The sequence below is a fragment of the Notolabrus celidotus genome, unplaced genomic scaffold (assembly GCF_009762535.1).
Source record: "Notolabrus celidotus isolate fNotCel1 unplaced genomic scaffold, fNotCel1.pri scaffold_195_arrow_ctg1, whole genome shotgun sequence".
NCBI classification, from domain to species: domain Eukaryota; kingdom Metazoa; phylum Chordata; class Actinopteri; order Labriformes; family Labridae; genus Notolabrus; species Notolabrus celidotus.
Window position 1 is genome coordinate 36,633 of NW_023260052.1, and position 27,710 is coordinate 64,342.

The following is a 27,710-nucleotide window of genomic DNA, read 5'->3' on the forward strand; positions in this document are numbered from 1 at the left end:
GAAGAAGTAAGAAAGAAAGAAAGAAGAAAGGATGAATAACAGACCCCAAAAAAGGAATCTCCAGCAGAGATCCAGAGGAACCTACGAGACAAGGGAGCTCAGGGACTCCAGAAAGGTCTATGGTTAGTAACTTTAATGGGACAGGAAGAGTTAAAGTGAGAGACAGGGCGAGAGAGGAGAGAGGGAAAGACAGGATCCAGTGTGTCAGTCTAAGCCTATAGCAGCATAACTAAGACCTGGTCCAAGCCTGATCCAGCTCTAACTATAAGCTTTATCAAAAAGGAAAGTTTGAAGCCTACTCTTAAAAGTAGAGAGGGTGTCTGCCTCCTGGACCCTGACTGGTAGATGATTCCAAAGGAGAGGGGCCTGATAAATGAAGGCTCTACCTCCCATACTATTAGAGACTTTAGGTACGATGAGCAGTGTACTCTAACTGACACTTGAAAGATAATCCCAGATCAAGCCTTCATGTGTCAGTAATTTATCTATGGGAGTACGCTATAGGTCTGTGCATCAACATGTGCAGCATTAGTGGTTCATGTTAAAGCTCTCAGTTAAAGGAATCCAGTTTTCTGGCTTCTTGAGAACAGCTTCACACACAGGTAGCAGCCGCTGTACAGGAGCTATACTGTATCCAGAGCTCGCTGGGTGTGTTTCAACCTCAGGCCTGAAAATGGACAGCTGACCCTGAGGCAGAGAAAGACAACAAGTCAGACGGCTGTCAGCATCCAGACACGCCAGCTTTCTCTGCAGAGACACTACACAGGTTCAGCTTTAAAGACGCCCGCTCTCCGCTTCTAAACGACTCAGAATAAACCCTGACAGAAAACCTCACACCTTGGGATCATGTGGGTTTCAGCCTGAAACAATAACTGGGGTATGATCTCGGCAGATTGAGGACTTTATTCAGCTTGTCCTGAGCTCAAAGATGGATCAGGAAACATGCTTGGATGAAAGACAGCAGGAGGATCCGGGTTTTCTTTGCGGGAGTTCTGGACAGTTCTCTGGATTAGGTGTGTCCTCTGGATCAGCTTGCACCAGGTTATTGTAAGAATGGACCTGATGTGAAGAGACCTTTTCACCTGTTTGTTTCTGAGACAAGCCGTCTGGTCATGAGACGGAGTCTGCTGCTGGTGACCGTGATGACGGTGATCCTGCTGGACTTCAGCATTGTAAGTGACCCTCACACAAACCTCTATAGGTCTCTGTCAAAAACTCATTTATACTTTAAAGACATTTCTGGTGTTAGAGGGTCGTTTTTAATGCAGTGACTTCCACTACAGAGTCATGTCTGTTTTAATGCAGTGACTTCCACTACAGAGTCATGTCTGTTATTAATGCAGTGACTTCCACTACAGAGTCATGTCTGGTTTAATGCAGTGACTTCCACTACAGAGTCTTGTCTGTTTTTAATGCAGTGACTTCCACTACAGAGTCTGTCTGTTTCTAATGCAGTGATTCCACTACAGAGTCATGTCTGTTTTTAATGCAGTGACTTCCACTACAGTCATGTCTGTGTTTAATGCAGTGACTTCCACTACAGAGTCATGTCTGTTTTAATGCAGTGACTTCCACTACAGAGTCATGTCTGTGTTTAATGCAGTGACTTCCACTACAGAGTCATGCTGTTTTTAATGCAGTGACTTCCACTACAGAGTCAGTCTGTTTGTAATGCAGTGACGTCACTACAGAGTCATGTCGTTTTTAATGCAGTGACGTCCACTACAGAGTCATAACTGTTTTTAATGCAGTGACTCCACTACAGAGTCATGTCTGTGTTAATGCAGTGACTTCCACTACAGAGTCATGTTGTTTATAATGCAGTGACGTCCACTACAGAGTCATGTCTGTTTTTAATGCAGTGACTTCCACTACAGAGTCATGTCTGTTTTAATGCAGTGACTTCCACTACAGAGTCATGTCTGTGTTAATGCAGTTACTTCCACAACAGAGTCATGTCTGTTTGTAATGCAGTGACGTCCACTACAGAGTCATGTCTGTTTTTAATGCAGTGACTCCACTACAGAGTCATGTCTGTTTTAATGCAGTGACGTCCACTACAGAGTCATAACTGTTTTAATGCAGTGACTTCCATACAGAGTCATGTCTGGTGTAATGCAGTGACTTCCACTACAGAGTCATGTCTGTTTATAATGCAGTGACGTCCACTACAGAGTCATGTCTGGTTTAATGCAGCGACTTCCACTAGAGTCATGTCTGTGTTTAATGCAGTGACTTCCACTACAGAGTCAGTCTGTTTTTAATGCAGTGACTTCCACTACAGAGTCATAACTGTTTTTAATGCAGTGACTTCCACTACAGAGTCATTTCTGTTTTTAATGCAGTGACTTCCACTACAGAGTCAGTCTGTTTTAATGCAGTGACGTCCACTACAGAGTCATGTCTGTGTTTAATGCAGCGACTTCCACTACAGAGTCATAACTGTTTTAATGCAGGACTTCCACTACAGAGTCATTTCTGTTTTAATGCAGTGACTTCCACTACAGAGTCATGTCTTTTAATGCAGCGACTTCCACTACAGAGTCATAAGTTTTTAATGCAGTGACTTCCACTACAGAGTCATTTCTGTTTTAATGCAGTGACTTCCACTACAGAGTCTTGTGTTTCTAATGCAGTGACTTCCACTACAGAGTTTGTCTGTTTTTAATGCAGTGACTTCCACTACAGAGTCATGTCTGTGTTTAATGCAGTGACTTCCACTACAGAGTCATGTCTGTTTTAATGCAGTGACTTCCACTACAGAGTCATGTCTGTTTTTTAATGCAGTGACTTCCACTACAGAGTCTTGTCTGTTTCTAATGCAGTGACTTCCACTACAGAGTCATGTCTGTTTATAATGCAGTGACTTCCACTACAGAGTCTGTCTGTTTCTAATGCGTGACTCCCAACCAAATGAAAATACTCATAGAGCTTTGTCAGGTGTGAATGTTAGAACATTGTCTGCATACATCTGAATTTATGAACACATAAATCAGGCAAACAAGCAACATCATAACACCATACCTAAGAGTAAATGAAATGGATCTAAGCACCGTGATCTAACATTACTTAGTCGGCTGATGTTGTGAAGATGAAGCGATGATTAGCAAACACTATTAACAGCCCAAGGTCAATTCTTCAGCGGGAACTATTAACCATCGTGTGTTCAACAGATTGAGTTCAAATGACTATGACAGCTGTCATACCTGTGAGGCAAAGTTAATGACAGTCCTGACTCCTGTGCACAGGAGCCGCAAACAAATCAACTAAAAAATATGGAAAATGTTGACAAAAGCTGATTTTGATAGCTTGAAAATCACTGAAATCACATTTGCTTTTTTCACTGCATTTAAAAAACAGACATGACTCTGTAGTGGAAGTCACTGCATTAAAAACAGTTATGACTCTGTAGCGGAAGTCACTGCATTATAAACAGACGGACTTTAGTGGAAGTCACTGCATTAAACACAGACATGACTCTGTAGTGGAAGTCACTGCATTAAACACAGACATGACTGTAGTGGAAGTCACTGCATTAAAAACAGACATGACTCTGTAGTGGAAGTCACTGCATTAAAAACAGACATGACTCTGTAGTGGAAGTCACTGCATTAAAGACAGACATGACTCTGTAGTGGAAGTCACTGCATTAAACACAGACATGACTCTGTAGTGGAAGTCACGTATTAAACACAGACATGACTCTGTAGTGGAAGTCATGCATTAAAAACAGACATGACTCTGTAGTGGAAGTCACTGCATTAAACACAGACATGACTCTGTAGTGGAAGTCACTGCATTAAACACAGACATGACTCTGTAATGGAAGTCACTGCATTAAAAACAGACAGACTCTGTAGTGGAAGTCACTGCATTAAACACAGACATGACTCTGTAGTGGAAGTGCATTAAACACAGACATGACTGTAGTGGAAGTCACTGCATTAAAAACAGACATGACTCTGTAGTGGAAGTCACTGCATTAAAAACAGACATGACTCTGTAGTGGAAGTCACTGCATTAAACACAGACATGACTCTGTAGTGGAAGTCACTGCATTAAACACAGACATGACTCTGTAGTGGAAGTCACTGCATTAAACACAGACATGACTCTGTAGTGGAAGTCACTGCATTAAAACAGACATGAGTCTGTAGTGGAAGTCACTGCATTAAACACAGACATGACTCTGTAGTGGAAGTCACTGCATTAAACACAGACATGACTCTGTAGTGGAAGTCACTGCATTAAAAAACAGACATGACTGTAGTGGAAGTCACTGCATTAAAAACAGACATGACTCTGTAGTGGAAGTCACTGCATTAAAAAAACAGACATGACTGTAGTGGAAGTCACTGCATAAACACGACATGACTCTGTAGTGGAAATCACTGCATTAAAAATAGACATGACTCTGTAGTGGAAGTCACTGCATTAAACACAGACATGACTCTGTAGTGGAAGTCACTGCATTAAAAACAGACATGACTGTAGTGGAAGTCACTGCATTAAAAACAGACATGACTCTGTAGTGGAAGTCACTGCATTAAACACAGACATGACTCTGTAGTGGAAGTCACTGCATTAAAAACAGTTATGACTCTGTAGTGGAAGTCACTGCATTAAAAACAGTTATGACTCTGTAGTGGAAGTCACTGCATTAAACACAGACATGACTCTGTAGTGGAAGTCACTGCATTAAAAACAGTTATGACTCTGTAGTGGAAGTCACTGCATTATAAATAGACATGACTCTGTAGTGGAAGTCACTGTATTAAACACAGACATGATCTGTAGTGGAAGTCACTGCATTAAACAGACATGACTCTGTAGTGGAAGTCACTGCATTAAAAACAGACATGACTCTGTAGTGGAAGTCACTGCATTATAAACAGACATGAAGCTGTAGTGGAAGTCACTGCATTAAAAACAGACATGACTCTGTAGTGGAAGTCACTGCATTAAACACAGAGATGACTCTGTAGTGGAAGTCACTGCATTAAACTAAAGATTGAGACCATAGACTTTTTTTGCCAGCAGTGGATTAAAGCATGTATTTACTGTCTCAACAGCTGTTTGGATGCTGCAGTGCCCAGTGGAATTCACATGGACTCTGTTAACATGAGACATGTCCTGAAGTGGCTCCCTCTGTAGTGGAAGTCACTGCATTAAACACAGACATGACTGTAGTGGAAGTCACTGCATTAAAAACAGACATGACTCTGTAGTGGAAGTCACTGCATTAAAAACAGACATGACTCTGTAGTGGAAGTCACTGCATTAAACACAGACATGACTCGTAGTGGAAGTCACTGCATTAAAAACAGACATGACTCTGTAGTGGAAATCACTGCATTAAAAACAGACATGACTCTGTAGTGGAAGTCACTGCATTAAAAACAGACATGACTCTGTAGTGGAAGTCACTGCATTAAAAACAGACATGACTCTGTAGTGGAAATCACTGCATTAAAAACAGACATGACTCTGTAGTGGAAGTCACTGCATTAATAACAGACATGACTCTGTAGTGGATGTCACTGCATTAAAAACAGTTATGACTCTGTAGTGGAAGTCACTGCATTAATAACAGACATGACTCTGTAGTGGAAGTCACTGCATTAAAACAGACATGACTCTGTAGTGGAAGTCACTGCATTAAACACAGACATGACTCTGTAGTGGAAGTCACTGCATTAAAAACAGACATGACTCTGTAGTGGAAGTCACTGCATTAAATACAGTTATGACTCTGTAGTGGAAGTCACTGCATTAAACACAGACATGACTCTGTAGTGGAAGTCACTGCATTAAATACAGACATGATCTGTATGGAAGTCACTGCATTAAACTAAAGATTGAGACCATAGACTTTTTTTGCCAGCAGTGGATTAAAGCATGTATTTACTGTCTCAACAGCTGTTTGGATGCTGCCAGTGCCAGTGGAATTCACATGGACTCTGTAACATGAGACATGTCCTGAAGTGGCTCCCTCTGCAGGCTCCTGTGACACTGCACTCCTTTACTCTGTCCAGTTCCAGGGGGAGTCACACACGAAAAAACACTTCACTGAGATAAATCAACGCTGCTGATTTTCCAAATTACATATCAGTCTCTCAGATTTCTTTCGCTCATTTGAGGCGTTCATGTTTGTTTATTTTCTTGAATATGTCAACAATCGTCCTGCGCCAAAATATGGAAAATGTGTACAGTCCACAGTTTCGTTTGAGGCGATATATATCCATATGGTGATGTTTGAAGTTAAACAGACATGGTTTGTTTCAGTTATGTATCTTTAAGTAAATATTTAAAAGCATCAAATATGACATTAAGGTCTAAATTGTCAGTGACATCGAGGAACACAATCCAGCGTAATGACAGCTCCCATGGTTGTTAATCTGAGGAGGATTCTTTCTCTCTCTTAGATTTCTTGATTCCCTGAACAGCAGCATCAGAAATGATGGATCCCACCTCCATTCAACAAACAAACATTGTAGACGTAGTTTTCTTCTCCTCTTGAGGACAGACCTGACAAAGCTTTTACTTTCAGCTACAACTAACCTGTAATTACCGATTCTGATTCAGGACATGTTGAATCTGGATTCTCCCCCCCCCCCCCCCCCCCCCCCCCCACCAGGTCTGGGTTTTAGTCTGAGAAGGGGTTCTGGTCTCTGTCTGTAGTCTGAGTTAGGTGTCAACTTAACTAGGTTTGTCAGCAAGGAGAAACAGTCGTATGGAGAGCAACAGCAGGGTCTTCTAGAAACTCTGACATCATCAAAGACAGACTTCTAACAATTGCTGTCTGTATGATGGTCAGAATTCTGTCTTTGAATGATGTCAGACTTGTCTTCTTGATGATGTCAGAATTCTGTCTTTGATGATGTCAGAATTCTGTCTTTGATGATGTCAGAGTTCTGTCTTTTGATGATGTCAGAATTCTGTCTTTGATGACTGTCAGAGTTCTGTCTTTTGATGATGTCAGAATCTGTCTTGATGCTTGCAGAATTCTGTCTTTGATGATGTCAGAAGTCTGTCTTTGATGATGTCAGGAATTCCCCCCCCTGTTCTTTTGCACTGATCGTCAGAATTCTGTCTTTGATGATGTCAGAATTCTGTCTTTGATGAGTTCAGAATTCTGAGAACAAATGGAACATTCCGTGAAGAAGGTCAGAGCTAAAGAATCATCCGGTCTCTAATCCTCTCTTCATAGACCTCCCATTCAACAAACAAACATTGTAGACGTAGTTTTCTTCTCCTCTTGAGGACAGACCTGACAAAGCTGGACTTGGATTTGGACTAATCTGCATCATGATGTTGTTATTTCAGCAAACTGAAGACCGTTAATTACAAGAACATCACAAGAACATCAGTTCTGTTTCAGGTTCATACGCTGAAGGAAGCCAGAGGAAGACTCTGTGGACCTGTTTACAGTGAAACTGAGACTCAAAAACATAAAGGGGTGACTCTTTGTGGGATATAATGAACCAAGGAATTATAGTGTTTGTTATGTAAACATATGCGGGAAAGATAGTCTTTGCTGGACGTTGCGAGCTACATAGTAATGTCCAATAGTTGGCCTTCCTTCTCAGAGGCTATGATGGCGGGTGGGTTCAGGGATTGCATGAAAACAACATTTTGATAAAGAACAGCACTTTCAATGTCAGGAGGATTCTTTTGTTCTGTGTAATTTAAGTCAGGAGTGTGAAGAAGATATTTACCATCTATAATAAAGAGGGGATTCAGTTACAGTTTGACAGTGCAGGAGTTCGACCGGGTGAACTATGTACCTGATACCTCCAAGTGAATTCTGCTGGTTTTTCTACCTGTTATATTTGTTGCGTCTCATAACAAACATTAATAACCCTGCTTACTAACACAGAAATTAGAGACACACCTGACCTAATGAAGGTAATTGTCAGGTGTGTCTGGGCTGAAACAGCTCTGACACGACATTCGCTGCTTTAGCTTTCAAAAGACTGCGTCATGATGGGTATCAATCACAGAGAGGAACGTTTAATTAACGCTTCAGGAATGTTCCTGCTGCTGTTTTGAAGTCCAGAGTAACACTCCTCTTTTTGAAGGTTAGCAGACCTCAGCGCCGTAACCTCCTTTGAAGTCAGTTCACTTTCAGCCCAGTGAAGAATGTGGTTTTACAGTAGGCATTTAAGTATTTGCTTTGGCTTTATTTTCATGCACAGGCAGTTGCTGCTGGGTTAAAACCACCAAATGTACTGTACTGCACAATCCTGCTGTGTCTCTATGAAGCTCATTTTGTTGCAAAACAAGTTGCAAATGTGAAACTAGATCCACGAATAGGATACACATTGACTGATCTAACTCGGCATTTTGGGATCTGTGTAGCATTTGTAGACGTGTAAAAAATCTGCATGCACAGTGTTTATTTGAGTTCACATTTATAGATACGAGTAGGCATTTATCCTGTGAACTAGTTCAAGACTTTAGATACATATTTGTGGATCTGAGTTTACATTATTGTAACAAAGTAATCATTGTGAATCTGGTCCACCAATTTTGGGTCTGATGATGCATTCAAGGATCGGTGAAAACGTTTATAGATTTTTGTGCGCATTTGTGGATCTCAGTTCACATGTGTGGGTCTGTGTTCAAATGTGTGGGTCTGAGTTCACATGTGTGGGTCTGTGTTCACATGTGTGGGTCTGTGTTCACATGTGTGGGTCTGTGTTCACATGTGTGGGTCTGTGTTCACATGTGTGGGTCTGTGTTCACATGTGTGGGCCTGTGTTCATATGTGTGGGTCTGTGTTCACATGTGGGTCTGTGTTCACATGTGGGGGTCTGTGTTCACATGTGTGGGTCTGTGTTCACATGTGTGGGTCTGTGTTCACATGTGTGGATCTGTGTTCACATGTGTGGGTCTGTGTTCACATGTGTGGGTCTGAGTTCACATGTGTAGGTCGTCTTTCACATGTGTGGGTCTGTGTTCACATGTGTGGGTCTGAGTTCACATGTGTGGGTCTGTGTTCACATGTGTGGATCTGTGTTCAAATGTGGGTCTGTGTCACATGTGTGGATCTGCGTTCACATGGTGGGTCTGTGTTCACATGTGTGGGTCTGTGTTCACATGTGTGACTCTGTGTTCACATGTGTGGGTCTGTGTTCACATGTGTGGGTCTGTGTTCACATGTGTGACTCTGTGTTCACATGGTGGGTCTGTGTTCACATGTGTGGGTCTGGGTTCACATGTGGGATCTGTGTTCACATGTGTGGGTCTGTGTTCACATGTGGGTCTGTGTTCACATGTGTGGGTCTGTGTTCACATGTGTGGATCTGCGTTCACATGTGTGGGTCTGTGTTCACATGGTGACTCTGTGTTCACATTTGTGGATCTGAGTTCACATGTGGGCCTGTGTTCACATGTGTGGGCCTGTGTTCACATGTGTGGGTCCGTGTTCACATGTGTGGGTCCGTGTTCACATGTGTGGGTCTGTGTTCACATGTGTGGGTCTGTATTCACATGTGTGGGTCTGTGTTCACATGTGTGGGTCTGTGTTCACATGTGTGGGTCTGTGTTCTCATGTGAGGGTCTGCGTTCACATGTGTGGGTCTGCGTTCACATGTGTGGGCCTGTGTTCTCATGTGAGGGTCTGTGTTCACATGTGTGGATCTGCGTTCACATGTGTGGATCTGTGTTCACGTGTGGGTCTGTGTTCACATGTGTGGCTCTGGGTTCACATGTGTGATTCTGTGTTCACAGTGTGGGTCTGTGTTCACATGTGGGGCCTGTGTTCACATGTGTGGGTCTGTGTTCACATTTGTGGGTCTGTGTTCACCTTTGTTGGTCTGAGTACACATTTTAAAATCTAATGAACGCATATATGGACACGTGAACACATTTATGACTCTGACTACACATTAGAGTTCACATTTAATGCTCTGAATTTGAATTTGCAGGATTGTGTTTACATGTTGTGGCTCAGTCTACATATCTGAGCATTCATTAGTGGATCTGTATTCGCAGTTTTTTTTTAGGTGTTTACAACGTGTTTTGATCAATATTGACTCCATGTGTCTCATCACTGATGCATATGATCGTTCATATTAACAATCTTTACACTGATTTCTAAAATTCAGACACTCTTAGACTCTGATGCATGAAATAGCTTCTGCAGGCGTGCATGTTAGCTCCAGTGTGGGTGTAATGACGTGAATAGAAAGCTGTTAAACTTTGATAAACCTAGCGGGTGGGCTCCACCCATCAGCAGACAAAAGCTGTGACTAATTTCTAACCTTAATTGTATTTTCACTGAGCGGCTGCAAAGACAGTGGGTTAAAATAGAAGACACAATGAGGACTCAGCTTCTGTTGGTTAATGTTATTCATGGCTGCAGTTTGTGTGTCAGTGAAGGAATGACGGGTGTGGTTCCTGAGGATTATTGTGGTCAGTGACACAACAGATGTTCTGTGAAATATTACACACAGACTCTACATAACTCCACAATCAGAGTCTCTTACAGCTGTCTGTTTGTCCATCAGGGAGTTTGAGCTGACGGTCCTGAACGGCAGATGGGTGAACGCCCCTGAGTGTCAGCAGACTCCTCACACACACTGCGACCTGACCTTTGACCTGGGCTCGGACTCAGACTACAACCTCCGTGTCAGAGCGCAGTGTGGATCCGAGCTGTCAGCCTGGAGTCCCAGCCGAGCTTTCAACCGCAGAGACAGTAAGAAGCAAACTCCTTTAATGTGTTTCATGAACAGACGGAATCAATGATGAGTGTGATCCGTGTGCTCGCAGCCGTCCTGAAGGGGCCCGAGATGGTGGTGGCGGCGGTCGGTGACGCCTTGCAGGTGACGTTTGACAAGCTTCCTCTCACAGCTGCGGTCAGCGTGACGGTGTGGAAGAGAGGCGACGAGCTGCAGGTCAGAGTTCACGTCACGTCTTCATTCGTGTCTTTGCTACTTGTTCTGCGACTTCACGGTCATGGTGTTTCATCTCTTTATGCAGTGCGACCCTTTTGACTTCTTCTTCTCACTTCAGGTCACTTCCTGAAATGTTGTTTCTGTTTGTTTCAATTCAATAACCTGATTTCTTCCCTTCTTTTTGCCACTTTTTCTTTCTTTGTTTTTCCAAACTCTCTTATTTGTTTTTCACACCTTTTTCTTTTCCCTGCTGTTCTTTCTTGATAAGCTGTGCACAAGTGATGTATACTTTCCCTCTCCTCGTTCAGGCCTCGGTTTACACGATGCCTTCAGAGCAGAAGGTGCTGCACGTCGCCGCCCTGCAGGAGGAGCGGTGTACTGCGTCAGAGCTCAGACCGCACTGAGCACACAGCTCTACAGCAGCAGCACCGACACTCAGTGTGTGCCCATCACAGGTACAGGTGAACACACACCCAAAAAACATACATGTGTATTTGACCTTGTTATGTGAAAGGTGTTCTTACTTCGCAAGGTCACACTAACCCTGTGTTCAGTGATTTTACTCTAAAGAACATCTTTCACTCCACACTTTGATATCACTGGCACCTTTCAACATATCACTAATCTTAAGGTTTCTGCAGCAAAAACTTCATACAGATATTTAATTTTTTTTCATCATCATGTGACATAAACCACAGAAGAATACCAGCAGGTACCTCATGGAGAATAAACTTTAACAAAGCCATGGTTGAAGTCTCTGTGACGTGACCTGTTGGTTCTGAAGAGGTGTTGTGAAGGTCAAAGAAAGGCTGTCACCATGTTGGAAATGTTGACTCAACCTAATAGACAAAGAGGTGGACTTCTAGTCTCCTAGGGATTTCAACGATTATTTAATGTGTCACATCAAACTGGCCAAATTAAAACTCTTGGCTTTGATAAGTTTAGTCAGAGTTTACATAATTAAAGAAATGTGCCATAGAGACCCAAACTGTTCCTGTACCATGTTTATTTCAAGAGGCAACTTCCAGCTACCAGAAGTGTTAAAAACTGCAGTTCCTCAAGTGTCCACTTGAGGCTGTCTCTGGAAGTACCAGAAACCACATACACACCAATTCAAAGAAGCCGATCTTTACAGCAGAAATAAACATGTTTACAGTCTGGTTCAAAAGACCAGTGGAGTCTGGATAGCCCCTTCTTGATTGGCACACACTGTATGGGGTTAGTTTTTTCATAATGCTGCAGCTTTGACGATATTGAGATTATGAGTTTGCCATGAATGTATTTATTTATTATTATTTAAAAGGACTGTTGCAGCTATTTGTTTATTTTTTGTATTTAGTTGTTATTTAGTTTGGAATTAATAAGTAGTATTAGTTGTTAGATTTATCTAAACTTTTCTTTTTATAACTCAATAAAGTTAGATTTTTGGGGTTATATTTTTTGTTAGTCATTTGTTTAGTATATTTAGATTTTTTGTTTATTTAGTATTTCTTTAGTTTGTTTTTGTTTGTTTGGTAATCATGAGCTGTGAGCACCTGAGGTTATTTAGGTAGGTAGGTGGCAGAAGGCCGGCATGCACCTGGGTGGGCCTATGGTTTTTTACCAGTGCAAGAGAAGCAGCAGGAGCCGTGATAGTCTTTGTTCCTTTTGTTTGCTTGCTGGCCATCAGAAATAACCATTGAAAACCGCTGAACTTTTGCATGGACATTAGACTTCTTTTGCCTGCGTACATCACATCCCCACGGTGCATCAGTGACCCTTTGATTAAGTTTAGTTAAAGTTTGAGTTTGATACTTTAATTATTCTTTGAGTTTTTTTTATGACAAATGGCCACTACAAGGACCATGCATATTAATTAACACTTCTGTAAATATGCCAGAGTTAGCCAAAAGGCTAGTTTACATCCGTAGTCCCTTGCCAGATGTTAAAGAGGCTCCCTAAAAAGATCAAGATTAAACAAAGATAAAACAGAGTCAAATAAAATCAGAATAAGAAGGTAGAGGAGAAACCAAAACACAAACAAACAAACAAACAAGAGAAGAAAAGAAAAGTACAAAAATATTCAATATTTAGAATATCAAAGAAGTCAGTTTGATGACAAACATGTCAGGGGGAACTTGTTAAAAATATTTTATCCTCAGTTTTTGGAAAAGTTGCAGAGATTGGACAACGTCTTGACAAAGTTTGCGTCACAGCTTCTTGGAGGGACTGTAAATTTTGTAAATCTGAAAGGAACATTTTGTTGGTTTTTAAAAATGAAAGGTTATGAAATGTTAAAAAGATTCCGTCCGTTTGATTGACCTGCAGGTCCAGACGCTGCCTGGAAGAAGCCGACCACTGTGACGGTGACGGTCATCATCATGGCGGGTCTTCTGTTCGCCGTGTTCTGGTCTGTCGTTCACTGCCCTCAAGATACCTGTCAAACGTATTTCCACAAAGAGCCGCTGCCGAACTCACTGGTCAGTCCTAATCATCTTTCACACATTTTTAAAAATATCAAATCAGAAACAGAGAATGTGTTGTACTTAAAACTGGTGAAAAAAAGACTCTTTGACATTACTGATAAACATACACAACATATGAGGCTAAGTTTGAATGTGAAATCTAAAATGTGAAAAGTAAATAAGCAGTATAAATTATAGTTAAATAATAAAATCTCAATGTTAAATATGTTAATCTGAGTTTTAAATACATATTCATTTTTGATATTTTAATTATAATGTCAAACATTACTGTACAATACAAATCAATGTTAAATGTTAAAAATCTAAACATTAAATCTAAATTTAGAATTTAAATCTAAATGTTAAAAACAGATCTGATGACTAAATATTACATTTAAATGTTTTGTTAAATGTTAAATGTAAAAGTCAATATGTTAAGTCTAAATGTACAATATAAATCAATGCAATGTAAAAAATCTTAAATGTCTAATATAATTCTACATTTGAATCCAAATGGTAAATGTCAATCAAACATCCAACATTAAATTTGCAATTTATAGTCCAAGTCTAAAATCGACTTAAATCCATTGGCTGTCCTGTGACTACATGTTTTTAAATATTAACACATTTTTATTTGTAGTATTTGTGTGAAAAAAAGTATGATCTGCAAATTAGATTTCTAATGTTGTTGGTCTGTTATTATGGAAGTGAATTATCTTTGCACCTTATTTATCAAATATCTGTCAAATCCCTCTTTTATTATATCTAACCACTGTGTGAGACAACTTTTAAAATTTACAATTGGAATAAAAACTGTTACAGAAACTTGATTGGGACACTAAAATCCCGATGAACCCTGAGGAGGTGGAGCTTTGTGAGCAGATCCAGGTGGTGCAGAGTCTTGAACCCTACCCCTGAAAACCCTGAAGAGGTGCAGCAAAGAACTGAACTTCCATTCTTCAGGATTTCTGCAAGCGTCTTCATCTTGACAAAGTTCATGTGAATCCAAACGTGTTTCTGGGAGAGGCCAAGAACAATCCTGACTCCAGAGATGAACACTCAATGAGCTGGCAAGTCAGGTATTGAAGGAGTACTATGCCTGCAGTGTAAAAACCATCAGTGCAGTGATATCAGATTTTCCCTTGCTGAACAAACTGGTGCACTGACTTCACTCGGATGGATAGTTAGTGCCATAGACCACAGAGAAAGCTTCATTATCTGTTTAATTTCCAAATCTTGGATGACAAAAATTCCCACAACACCACAAACACGGCCCAGAGGTTAAATTAAGTGACTGGATCAGCTGAGGGGACACCTAGCAGACGGCTAGCAGCTCCCCCTGTCACTCGAAGAGGCCCCGCTCCTAATTCTACCTCTCTTTGATCCTTAATCTAATGTAAACAGGTGAGTTGTTTATAAATTCAGCCTGGTGTCACTTTTGCTGTCTAGAATGAATCACTGTTGTTATTTGGCTTTGATCAACCAGAAGCATTCCATTCTATCCCTCTTTGATCTGAACATTCCATTCTATTCTCCTTTGATCTGTTCCGTTCCATTCTATTCTCCTTTGATCTGTTTCATTCTATTCTCCTTTGATCTGTTTCATTCTATTCTATTCTCCTTTGTTCTGTTCCATTCTATTCTCCTTTGATCTGAACAATCCATTCTATTCTGCTTTGATCTGTTCCATTCTATTCTGCTTTGATCTGAACATTCCATTCTATTCTGCTTTGATCTGTTCCATTCTATTCTCCTTTGATCTGAACATTCCATTCTATTCTGCTTTGATCTGTTCCATTCTATTCTCCTTTGATCTGAACAATCCATTCTATTCTGCTTTGATCTGTTCCATTCTATTCTGCTTTGATCTGAACATTCCATTCTATTCTGCTTTGATCTGTTCCATTCTATTCTCCTTTGATCTGAACATTCCATTCTATTCTGCTTTGATCTGTTCCATTCTATTCTGCTTTGATCTGAACATTCCATTCTATTCTGCTTTGATCTGTTCCATTCTATTCTCCTTTGATCTGAACATTCCATTCTATTCTGCTTTGATCTGTTCCATTCTATTCTCCTTTGATCTGTTCCGTTCCATTCTCCTTTGATCTGAACATTCCATTCTATTCTGCTTTGATCTGTTCCATTCTATTCTCCTTTGATCTGAACAATCCATTCTATTCTGCTTTGATCTGTTCCATTCTATTCTGCTTTGATCTGAACATTCCATTCTATTCTGCTTTGATCTGTTCCATTCTATTCTCCTTTGATCTGTTCTATTCTATTCTCCTTTGATCTGTTCCGTTCCATTCTCCTTTGATCTGTTCCGTTCCATTCCGTTCCGTTCTCTTCTCCTTCCTGCAGACTTATTTTTATATGACGTGTGCGATTAGGTCAGAATCAAGTATTGAACCCAGCTGGGTAATAACCTGCTGGGTTGTCATGAAGAGAGAAAGGAGCTCTAGAGACCCAAACAGTTTTTGTAACAGGCTGTAAACATGTTTATGTCAGCTGTAACATTTGAACATGGGGCTCACTGCAGAGACAGCCTCTAGTGGAAACCTCCATGAACTACAGTTTGGGGGACTTCAGCATTGGCTGTTTGATCTTGATCTAAATTCAAAGGTTTGTAGAAACTTAAAAAAGACTATATTTAAATAGAAAAGTAAAAATAACTCAGTTTTAAATTTTCTTTATCAAGTACTTACTTTTTAATTTCACTGTTAGAAGGCGAGTGTAGATTTGGGTATAGAGTCTTTAGAATAAACATGAAGTTATTTCCCATCCATCCATCATCTTGACCGCTTATCTAGTTCGGGGTCACGGGGGGGCGGAGCCTATCCCAGCTGACTTCAGGTGGAAGGCAGGGTACACCCTGGACAGGTTGCCAACCAACCTATCACAGGATGAAGTTATTCTAATTAGCTTTTATAATTTAGTTTTTTCGTCATAATTTGAATCTCGAATGTTATTCTAATTTAAAGTTTACAGTTTCTGTCCCATTCCTTGATTTAAACACACATAAGCAGCGTTCGTATTGTTGTTGTTATGAAAAGAGCTGCAGGTAGAGCTCTGATTTACTTTACCTGTTATTTTATAAATACATGTGTGTTCTGTTAGAGTTTAAAAACATTGCTTCTAATACATTTTGATTTATTCTACATTTACATCAGCTTATCTTAAGTTGAATTTTTATCTCTAAAGTAACGTGAAACCTCATCTGTGATTGCCTTCCTCTGATATTAGATGAAGAAAAACCTAATTTATTTTATCTGGGAGATTTTTTTGTCCTTGTGAATATTTTAAGGACAAACACTTCACATCAGACTTCAAGTTTTCTTCTTGATATAATTTAAACATTGTGTTTGTGCTGCTGTCATGTTTTAGTGTTACATCATATATAGTTGTGTAATGTTATATTTTTATATCGTTTATTTAATTTTTCTTACAAAACTCCTGATGAAGTGAGGAGTTAACCTGTGTGTTTGTGAAATATCTGAAATACGTTTACATGAAGGTCCTACTTTGTAAATATATTAAGTGTTATTAAACTCAAGAAGTATTAATACTAACTGTTGTGTTTGAAAGTTTTTCATTTCAGAATATCACGCACTCTCATAAATCCCCTAAAAAAATCCCCTAAGCATGTAATGAATCACTTTTATAAATAATATAAATTTATATTCAATTCAAAAATATCATTAAAGATTCCAATTCAAACTTGTTTGAAGTGTTACCTTTTTGCTCTCAATTTGAAAGACGCCCAGCAAAGTTGTTGACTTTTCAAAAACATAAATGAACATATTCTGATATCAAAGTTGTAGTTATGAGGAATAGCTCTTATGCATTAATGCATTTTGTGCGTCTGAGCAAATTTGGTTCTTGGCCCCCAGGCTGTGTTGTTGAAAACTTTTGAGTCAGATAACTTTGATCCCAAAAAAAATCCTTGTTTTCAGATTTAAAAAAAACAAAAACATTCAGAAGTCCATAATGACTGCAATGACAGAAACGTACTGCATACTGCCAAAATATGAAACAACAGCATGAAGCCGCAGTAAGGAGGGTGGAGCCAGACGTGATTACAGGAACAAACATTTGTTAACCTTTTAAGGAGATGAAATAAACACATCTCTTATTTCACCAAACAGCCTCCATGTCAAACATAACACATTCAGTTTAAGCAGCTGTGAGGATCTTTGAGTTTGTGTGGACTTTGGCGCTCCCTGTATGGGCGCCTATATGTTTGCAGTGTGCAGTCCCTTTTTTTGCACTCCATCCATCCATCCATCCATCCATCCATCCATCCATCCATCCATCCAGCCATCCATAAATCCATCCATAAATCCATCCATAAATCCCTCCATAAAATCCATCCATCCATCCATCCATCCATCCATAAATCAATCCATCCATCCATCCATCCATCCATCCATCCATAAATCCATCCATCCATCCATCCATCCATCCATCCATCCATCCATCCATCCATCCATCCATCCATCCATCCATCCATCCATCATCCATCCATCCATAAATCCATCCATCCATCCATCCATCCATCCATCCATCCATCCATCCATCCATTTTCTTCCGCTTATCCGGGGTCTGGTCGCGGGGGTAGCAGTCCAAGCAAATTGACCCAGACCTCCCTCTCCCCGGCAACACTTTCCAGCTCCTCCTGGGGAATCCCGAGGCGTTCCCAGACCAGGCGGGAGATATAATCCCTCCACCACGTTCTGGGTCTACCCCGGGGCCTTCTCCCAGTTGGACGTGCCCGGAACACCTCTAAAGGGAGGCGTCCGGGAGGCATCCTCATCAGATTCCCGAACCACCTCAGCTGACTCCTTTCGACGTGGAGGAGCAGCGGCTCTACTCCGAGCTCCCTCCGGATGTCCGAGCTCCTGACCCTCTCTCTAAGGCCGAGCCCAGACACCCTTCGCAGGAAACTCATTTCAGCCGCTTGTATCCGCGATCTTTTCCTTTCGGTCATGTCCCACAGCTCAGGACCATAGGTGAGGGTTGGAACGTAGACCGACTGGTAAATTGAAAGCTTTACCTTCTGGCTCAGCTCCCTCTTCACCACAATGGTCCGATACAACGTCCGCATCACTGCTGACGCCGCACCAATCCGCCTGTGGATCTCACGCTCCATTTTACCCCCACTCGCGAACAAGACCCCGAGATACTTAAACTCCCCCACTTGGAGCAAAGTCTCACTCCCCACCGTGAGAGAGCAATCCACCGTTTTCCGGCAGAGAACCACGGCCTCAGACTTGGAGGTGCTAACTCTCATCCCGGCCGCTTCGCACTCAGCTGCAAACCGCCACAATGCCCGCTGGAGGTCCCCGCTGGAGGAAGCCAACAGAACCACATCGTCTGCAAAAAGCAGAGATGAGATTCCAAGCTCCCCGAACTGGAGATCCTCCTCCCCCCGGCACTGATATCTTTAAAACAACAACAACAAAAAATACACAAAAAAGAAAATTGACAAAAGTAAAATGGGTGACCTCATCACGGACAGGAAGTGGATTATTATCCTGATTAATTTTTTTGAAACATCAAACCTTGAAGATTTCTCTCTCTGTCGTTTGGCCCTCCATGTTTTTTTCTGGCAGGACAGTCAGCTGGTCTTATCTGTGCACCTGATGTTTGACTGCCACCTTGTGGACAAAGAGTGAACTCTGGAAATGTGTCCACAGGTTCTTTCTTTTCTTCCTTCCCACCATGAATTTATAGAGGTGCTCATTTCTCCACATGCCAGCTGCCAGTCTTTGTTTCTTTTTGGTAAGATAGAAAGCAGTTTGCTAGTATCAGCTCCATCGACTTTAACAGACCTCTTACAGACATGCACCAACATCCAATGACAATGACAGTGGTGAGAATTTGTACCACTGGTTGCACTGGGCACTGGTTGGTTGTGGATAAATGGAAGGAAAACAAACAGTGATATAACTTGATGTTTCGACTCTTCATTATCTGTCAGGGCATTATGAATTCAGATGTTGCCACAATTTCCGTTATCTACATATCATACACTGCAAACTATTTAAGATATTGATGTTTAGTTTAATTTTGTCCTTGTGTTTTGTGTCTTGGTCCCTCCCTGTGTGTATTCTCTGTGTGTTTATAAGTTATCCTTTGTCTCCCTTGTGTGTTTTGTGATCCATCTCTTATTGTATTTAGTCTTGTGTTTTATTTTGTAGTTCTGTGTTTCCAGTTTAGTTTCACTTCCTGCTCTTGTGTTTCCCTCCTTTTTGATTACCCTGATTTGCTTCACCTGTGTCCTGTGTTCCACACCTGTGTTAATTAGTTCCTCTCTTTCCCCTGTCCATGTTGGATCATTGTACTCTCCTGTGTTCCTGGTGTTTTCTCATCCCAGTGTTTTCAGTGTTTTCTTTTGATCTCAGTTTCTTGGACATTTAAGTAAGTTTGTTTGTACCTTTTGTTCTTTTATTATCAAATCATTATTTTCTGCACTTGGGTCCTCCTTCAGTTTTCCCTCCAATGTGGCAATTACCTTTATTTAGTTCTAAAAAAATATATAACATGACAACATTTCTACTGCAATGGAGATGTATTTCTGACCTCTGTGTGTCTTGTGCAATATGAATAAGAACTTCCTGAGCGAGCCTCAAGCGGACACTTGATGAACAAATACAACATGTTGAAATTAATTGACCTTGTAGATTTTAGAAGTGCACAAATTGTGTAAAAGGCAAGGAGAAATCTCCTGCCAGGAAATATTCAAAGATTGTTCTTTGAAAGAGAGGGGGGGTTACAACTTAAGAGGGAATTTAAGATTAAAGATGGAGAGTGTTCGGACCACAAGGAAAAGCTTTTGTATTTCAGTCTGTGGTTTAAAACGGTGGAACAGACTCGGTATGGAGCTACAGCAATGCCAAAACATAATCAAGTGCAAGAAGAGGTATAAATAAATAATTTTCATGGAGGTACAAGGAGGAAGACAAGTGTTGATGGTCTGTAGGTGTACATATGAAGATAGGATGTGAATTTCTTATTATTTTAATCATTATCTAAACCATTGTTTTAACATGTATTCATCTTATTTATTTCTTGTGTTCATCTGATCTCATTAACTCTACCTTATTTTTAACTTTTCTTTCCACTCTTACTTATTTTATTAATTTTACTGTTGATTTTCTTTTCTTTTTTTAAGTACTTCTTTTTTTTTTAATCATGCCTTTTTATAATTTTACCATTGCTGTTGTTTTCTGACCGTCTGTTATTCTGTGAAGCACTTTGGGCTACATATTTTCATGTATGGAAGGTGCTTTATAAATAAAGTTGAGTTGATTTGAAGATTTGTTTTGTGGGAATGCACTAGCATAATGCCAGAAAATAGTGAGTAAAGGGCCGGATCAGTTAAGTTTTAACTTCTTCCTACTCCTGTTTGCATATGTAAAGTAAAATGCTACAGTGCTTGCTAATGGAACTGATTGATTTTTATTTTTTTTGTATAACTATTTATTCTTTTTTACTTGTATGTTTTTTTCTATTTTACTTTTATATGATCGAAATAAAGACATCCAATCAAATCAAAATAAAAGCAAACTGGAGGTTGCTGCTTGGCTAGGAATTGATATTTTTAAAATATTATAAGATAAGATAAGATATTACTTTATTGATCCCCGGGGGGGAAATTCAGTTGTTACAGCAACCCAGACATAAGTACAATCAAGAAAGACGTTTCAACAAGTAAAAAATAAAAATAAAATAGGTAAAAATAACAAAATAAAATAAGTAAAAATAAAATAAGTAAAAATAACAATATATAAATAAAGCTAGAATACAATTTAGATATATACAATGTTACAAATGGAATTTAAATTAAATAGAAGTAATTACAGGCAGTATTAAAAAATGTTTCAGTAGTGACAGGTTGACATGGTGTGATTATGGTTGGTAATGACAAATTTAAGCAATAAATAAAAATAATATGGTATGTAATATGACCATGAGTTGTAGATTATTTATCTAATGTGCCTTACAAGTAGTGACAATATTGTGTGATGGTGAAATATCTCAGCAATGTGAATTTCTAATATTTTGTAGGATCGCTTTTATTTATTTTTATTTTATCTATTTTTTCCCCAAATTTAATATTTTACTTCATGAATTATTTAAACCTGTGTGTAACGTCCTTTGTTATTAAATTAAATAATCTGTTTGGATTCCCTATTTTCACATACTTAATAAGTTCCGGTTTGTTTGTTGTCCCTGGGGGGGCTTTAATTAAGGAGACGCATGAAAGAAACCTCTGACGTGGACGCATTTTCCCGCCCATGGACGGTCGGCTCCTTTGATGGTGAGACGTGCAGTGATTCTCTCTCCTTTTTATTTAAGCTAGCAAGTTAAAAACTCGTTCATTTTGCCCTAAACTCGATGAACTGTGATGGTAAATTTGTGTTAACAGTGTATGTGAGTTTTGTTATTCAAAGTGGTCGAGATTAACGGCCATTAATAATGTTTAAAGTCCGATATCTTAGACTCATTAGCATTTTCTGTGACTCCTCAGGGGGCAGACAGGGGAGCAACAGCTCGCTGTGGGAGAGTTTACAGGTCAGTTTAATGTGCTTTTATGAATTATTGTGTCCTTTTTAAACAGGACTGCATTAAATAAGAAACCTAATTACATATATTTTTTAAAAAAGGTCTTCTAACCCTTATACTTTTTGAATTATTAAACTTTATTTAAACATTTTAATTTTTACAATGGAAACAGATGGGAGAAATCATCAAATCTGCTTTTCCCTCTTTCAACTTTGAGATGCTAAAGCTTCAGCATACTTCACCTCACAGACGTCATTTTAACTTTAAAATGTTCACAAATCTTTCAACTTCTTATGTTGCATTCAACTATTTTCTCTATCTGTCACAGTTTTTGAGATTTTACTGCTTAAACACCACAAAGTATTTCTAACTTTAAAGCTGGGGTTGGTAGTCAGATTTGGTTAAAATGATCTTTATGTCCAGATGGTGATCAATACATGATGTGTTCCTAAAAAAGAGGTTAAAAAAGCTGCTATCTACAGCCGGAGTAAACCTGGGAAAACACCAACCAATCTCGCTCGACCTCAGGCCTGTCCCTTCTGACCCGATGAGGGTCTTTGCTCAGGACTGTAGTCCGGATCAGAGTCTAAAAAGCTCTCACCACAGGGGCTCTGACAAGCAAAAGAGTTAACATTTAGTAAGTCTTACAGAAATGTAAATGTCTGTCCGGACACTGTAGGGATGATGGATGGTTTTGCTGAGGACCGGTTTTGAATCAGTCACCATCATATGGTCGTGACTCAGCGGTGCTCGTGCATGTGAGCGGGGGCGTTGTTTTGGAGGAGCTCCGAGGGGAGGAGGGGAGGGGTTAGACTGAGTCATGAGGAAATGCTACATTCAAATTCATGCTAGTTTACCGTGACTACCAACCCCAGCTTTAACATTGTTGTGGATGGCGGAATGGAATCTTCTCAAAGCATGTGACGTCATCAGACAGAGTGTGCAGCCTGCTGATGAGATCTTTGAAATCTTGTGAAAAAACTCTCCCCCAAGAAATCCACAAATTTCACTCCACATACACAAATAAAGCATCAAAATGTTCACTGCCTTCTCCTGCTTCTGTCAAAAGGGTTACCAAAGCAAAATATTGCACTGTTTAGCCTTCAGAACACCAACTGTCACAGCATCACGTGCCTGAGTTCTCATCTACTTACATTTGAAATATTTCTGGAGGACAGCAAACGTTACGCCTCATTTAGCTTGCTGCCGTGACTACATATCTCTTTACAGACATGAAAAACACATCACTGTGTTTATCAGAGTCATGGGATGCTCACAGTTTGATTCTTTTTCTGATAGCTGTTACGGTTATTGCACAGCGTCTGCAGTTTCAGACTGTTTTCACCATTAATGACAGTTGGAGACACAGGGAATTCAGATGACTTCATCAGTGCTGGTGGACACACATTTTTTATAATTATTAATATATATGTATATATGTATATATGTGTGTGTGTATGTACATATATATATATATATATATATATATATATATATATATATATATATATATATATATATATATATATATATATATATACATATATATATATATATACATATATATACATATACACATACACACACACACAGGTCAGACATTTTCATAGTTTGTTAAGCAGTTTTAAAGATTGGCTTACTGCCTTCATTCTTATATCCTCCTCATTCATCTCCATCAGGTCTTACTTCAACTTTATCACCCCTGACTTATTAAGCTTATCACCCCTGACTTGACTTATTAAGCCTTGTAAATGTCAGCACAACATCCAAATAATTCAGCATCATTAAACTTTTTTTAAAATTTCATGTTTTGACATTTTCAGCAGCTTTTCACAGATTTCAGCTTCTGCATTTCAACGCATTTGCTGCAATGAAATGCAACTGTTACACATTTTAAAATATTTCTTCCTTCTTTTAAAGACCATTTCAGATCTGTCATGGGAGATGAGCTGGAGACGTTCATCAGGTATGGATGCTGCTCTGTGGGAGGTAAGTTAACAACAGTAGAAAGCTTAAGGACGATGACATCAACATGATACTGCACTGAGAAAAGGTAATAGTCATAATCGGTCAGCTCTGTGCAAGGCTTCATCTTTTTTTTTTTTTTTTAATATATATTTTTTTTATTATAATTTTACGTATTTATAATTTTACATTTTTTTGTCGCTTTTTTGACCACCCCAGGTACGCAATCAGGTCAAAATATATTTTTTAATGAATTAAAATGCCCTTTAAAGGGTAATGTGTAGGATTAATGTAATCTTTCACTGCACTTAGGTTTGGTTTCACTGAGATGAAATAATCTAGATGTTTTTAATTTGTAAATTGAATTTAGAGCTTCAGAAGAACTGTTAAATCTGAAAGAAATGGCACAACAAACACATTTTAGAGCTTGACAAACAAACAGCTTGTGTTTTTAAACCTGTTTTCATGTGATGGATTGTTTATTGGTTGTTTTTCAGTTGCTTTGATATTGCAAAACAAAGTTATGATTCAGCCTTATCATTCACCCCCCCCCCCCACCCTGCACTCACTTTGAACACTGAATTGCAGTGTACAGAGAAAAAAGGAAAGTCCCCCAACAGATCAAATATATATATCTATACTCTATATTATAATAATAATAATAATAAGAAGAAAATAATAAGAAACTAAGTAAATAAGTATAGATAAATAGAGCTCTCAATAATCATATTGTGACACAATCTTTTCAAAGAAAAATACAAATGCACATAAAATGTAACAAAAACATCAACACAAAAATAAAAAAAACACATTTCAGACATAGTAATACTGCATCACTCTCAACCATAAATGCACTTATCAGTAATAACTATTTACAGATCATTCAATGTGACAACAGCATAGATTTCTACACATTTCACGTGGCTCTGCTGCCATCTAGTGGTGAGGACGTTAACATGCACAAAAATAGTTATCAACAGGTTGCACATAGCAAATCAATCAAGCTTTATTTACAGAGCACCAAGAAATAAGCAGAAATAAAATCATGGCAAGACATTAAAAAAAAAAAATCGATTTTAAAATAGACTAATGCACACAAACAACAATGAATATAAGTAATTAAATAAGTTAAAGCATCAAATTAACATTGATATAAATAGTTCAGATAAATAGACAATTAAGGGTAATATTTAAAAAACAGATTAGTTAAACAATAATAAAAACAGTTAAATTAAATAATAAAACATTAAAATCAATAAAAATTTAAGATATAGAATTGTTGAACCCTACATGAAAGCCAGACTTGAATTAACATTTCTGTACTGAGCAATACAACAACACATTTTACAATAATCTAGTTAAAGTAAATGCTGAATGCTGTTTAGTTTCTCACATCATGTAAGAAAACTGCATTTATGACTGAGTTTACGTTCACAGGAACAGAGCGCCGACTTACTGGTGTAAAACCGGTACTACTGTTAGTGGCGTAGGAAAAACCCAACAGCTTTACCATGACACAGACTTCCTCTGTGGACTTTCAAAATAAAACATACAATAAACAAACTTTGAGTTTCACAGGAACTACAAACCTAAGTCAATTATTTACACGTTTACACATACACATACATAAATACACTTTATGCTCAAACTTTAAGACCTTCGTAGTCTTTGTGAAACTTCTGCCGTTCGAACACCGCTCCGTATCGCAGGCAAGAACGCATTTGCAGTGCTCGTAGTAACTGACTCCGAGGCACGTAAAGTCCACCCGTCACAGGTAAGTGATACCCGATGCAGACTCGAGTGCGTCCTTCATCTTGTCTCTCGTCTCAGCCGGTCTCGGCATCAAGCACTGCAAACGCCGACTGCCTTCTGCTCAATAAACTGCTGTTCTCGTTCCCCTCATTGATGTGATTAGCGCCACCGTTTGGAGTTATGAAGCACTGACACGGTAAGTCAAATTAGCAGGGTAATCTACCCACTAAGCAGCATTCATTCAATTAATGATGCTGTTTGCCACAAATGGGATAGATTCTCCTGGTCACAAGTAAGTCATGCTCTTATTAAAGTATCCAGATCACGAGTGTATTGGCTATAGGGAAGTGAAATGTGGTTTAGCCTTGTAGATGTATTGTTGCGCTGCAAGCTAGGGATGTTCGTGTTTAGTTGACTCTAAGATAAAATGTTTTCGCCCTCACTAGTCGACACCAGAATTACAAGTCTAATGATTTTAATATTTGTATTACTTTGTGTCAGAAATGCTGATTTATATATTGTGTCTGAGTTGTAATGCAGTTAGCAGCCACTGTCCAGGGCTGTAACTCCGGTTAATGGCTACTGCAGTAACACTATAACGCTCTACTAACCAGACGTAAACAAGCACTGACGACAGACGGCATCCTGTAATGACGCATGCACAATTTTGATCTAGAAAATGAAGATAAAGTCCCACTGGACTTAAAACGATTCAGTACCACTCCACTCTTCATCCTGACCCTAGGTCCTTGATTTACATGATTCCATGATCGTCAAGTCAGCAGTCTTCTCTATCAAGAGATGTGCTGTATCTAGATGGTCTGAATAGATTTTTCTCAACCTCATAATAACTAATGTTCATGTTTCATTTTTATTTAAAGACATTATTCACAATATTTAAATGCTATCTATCTATCTATCTATCTATCTATCTATCTATCTATCTATCTATCTATCTATCTATCTATCTATCTATCTATCTCACAAATCCACTATCATTGAATGCAGGTGTGTGCCCTCCATGAATGGTGATGTCTGGATCCCTGTCAGTTATTGACACCTCCAACATGGCAGTCCCTCCAAAAGGTCAGACCGGACTGGCAGAGAACATTTTCACAACACTACACTGTACATGCTTGTGCACACACTAAAGGTAAACACTTGTAGTTCTGTTAGTGGTGAGTATGTGTGCCCACAACATTAACAAGCAACGGGACAAGCAGGAATACACTTTCTTAAAATCCATCTCATTCAATCGAGCATTCACCAAGGTGTCTGTGACGGCAGCAGCGTCGTGTGAATGTTTACATTTTACAGCCATCATACAGATACAGACTCTGCATGGACAGCAGTCAGTTCAAGTGAGGGGCTGCCTTAAAGTGATATAGTAGATTTATCCTGGAAATTACGTGCTTCAAAAAATGTACACAAACTACAGTCATGAAGTTAAAACATGATTCATTTTATTATGGAGAAAATCATTGTGAGAATACAGATTTTTTTTCACATTTAATTTAATCTATGATTGAGATAAAATAGAAGTATGAGACACTTATAAAGGAAAATGCTTTGAAACAACTTTTTTAGGGGGGGAGCTAAAGCAGTTGGGATTGCAAAAATGGTGAAAACATTTTTTTGTATATTTATGCTTTGGTGTAGTGTTGTAATAAAAAAATCAAGAACATATAATTCAGAAACACTATTGATACACATTTTTTACAATAAGGTAATCATTTTGTAATCAAAATTGAGTTTGATACAGAGCAACATTATCAGTCACTCAGTAGTACAATCCACTAATGACGGACAACAGATGTAAAAGGTTTACAAGGTGTTGATTCTACAAGCATCATGTTAACATTGTCATTTCATTCAATACAGTGGGAAAGAAAATAAAGAGGTCACCACTTTTTAGTAGTACAAGAAAAATAAAATAAAATCTTAAGAGACTGTTCTTATACAAATTCAATGACATTACAGCCTAAATGTTGTGCCAATAAAAGATTTCCATGTTTGAAAATAATAATTCTCCCAGAAAACACTGATGTTCCTCACTATGCATTACAATAGGCAAATG

General features: G+C 39.1%; 1 protein-coding gene and 1 long non-coding RNA gene across 3 annotated transcripts; both read left to right on the forward strand.

Moving 5' to 3' along the window:
* Window positions 1-1,142: 1,142 nt before the first annotated feature.
* On the forward strand, window positions 1,143-14,746 carry crfb16 (cytokine receptor family member B16). Its single transcript, XM_034678640.1, is given in 8 exon segments — window positions 1,143-1,172; window positions 9,736-9,740; window positions 10,515-10,702; window positions 10,777-10,901; window positions 11,210-11,264; window positions 11,267-11,356; window positions 13,209-13,360; window positions 14,168-14,746. Coding segments are annotated over 8 exon segments (741 nt in total). The 3' UTR covers window positions 14,264-14,746.
* Window positions 14,747-19,673: 4,927 nt separating this feature from the next.
* Window positions 19,674-27,484, forward strand: LOC117808982. 2 transcript variants are annotated; one of them, XR_004630415.1, is made up of 5 exons: window positions 19,674-19,768; window positions 21,604-21,671; window positions 21,882-21,925; window positions 23,837-23,905; window positions 25,319-27,484. It is a non-coding gene; the product is annotated as an uncharacterized LOC117808982 (long non-coding RNA). The 2 variants fall into 2 exon arrangements; XR_004630413.1 differs by lacking the exon at window positions 25,319-27,484 and having other exon boundaries at window positions 23,837-24,002.
* The last annotated feature ends 226 nt before the right edge of the window (window positions 27,485-27,710 follow it).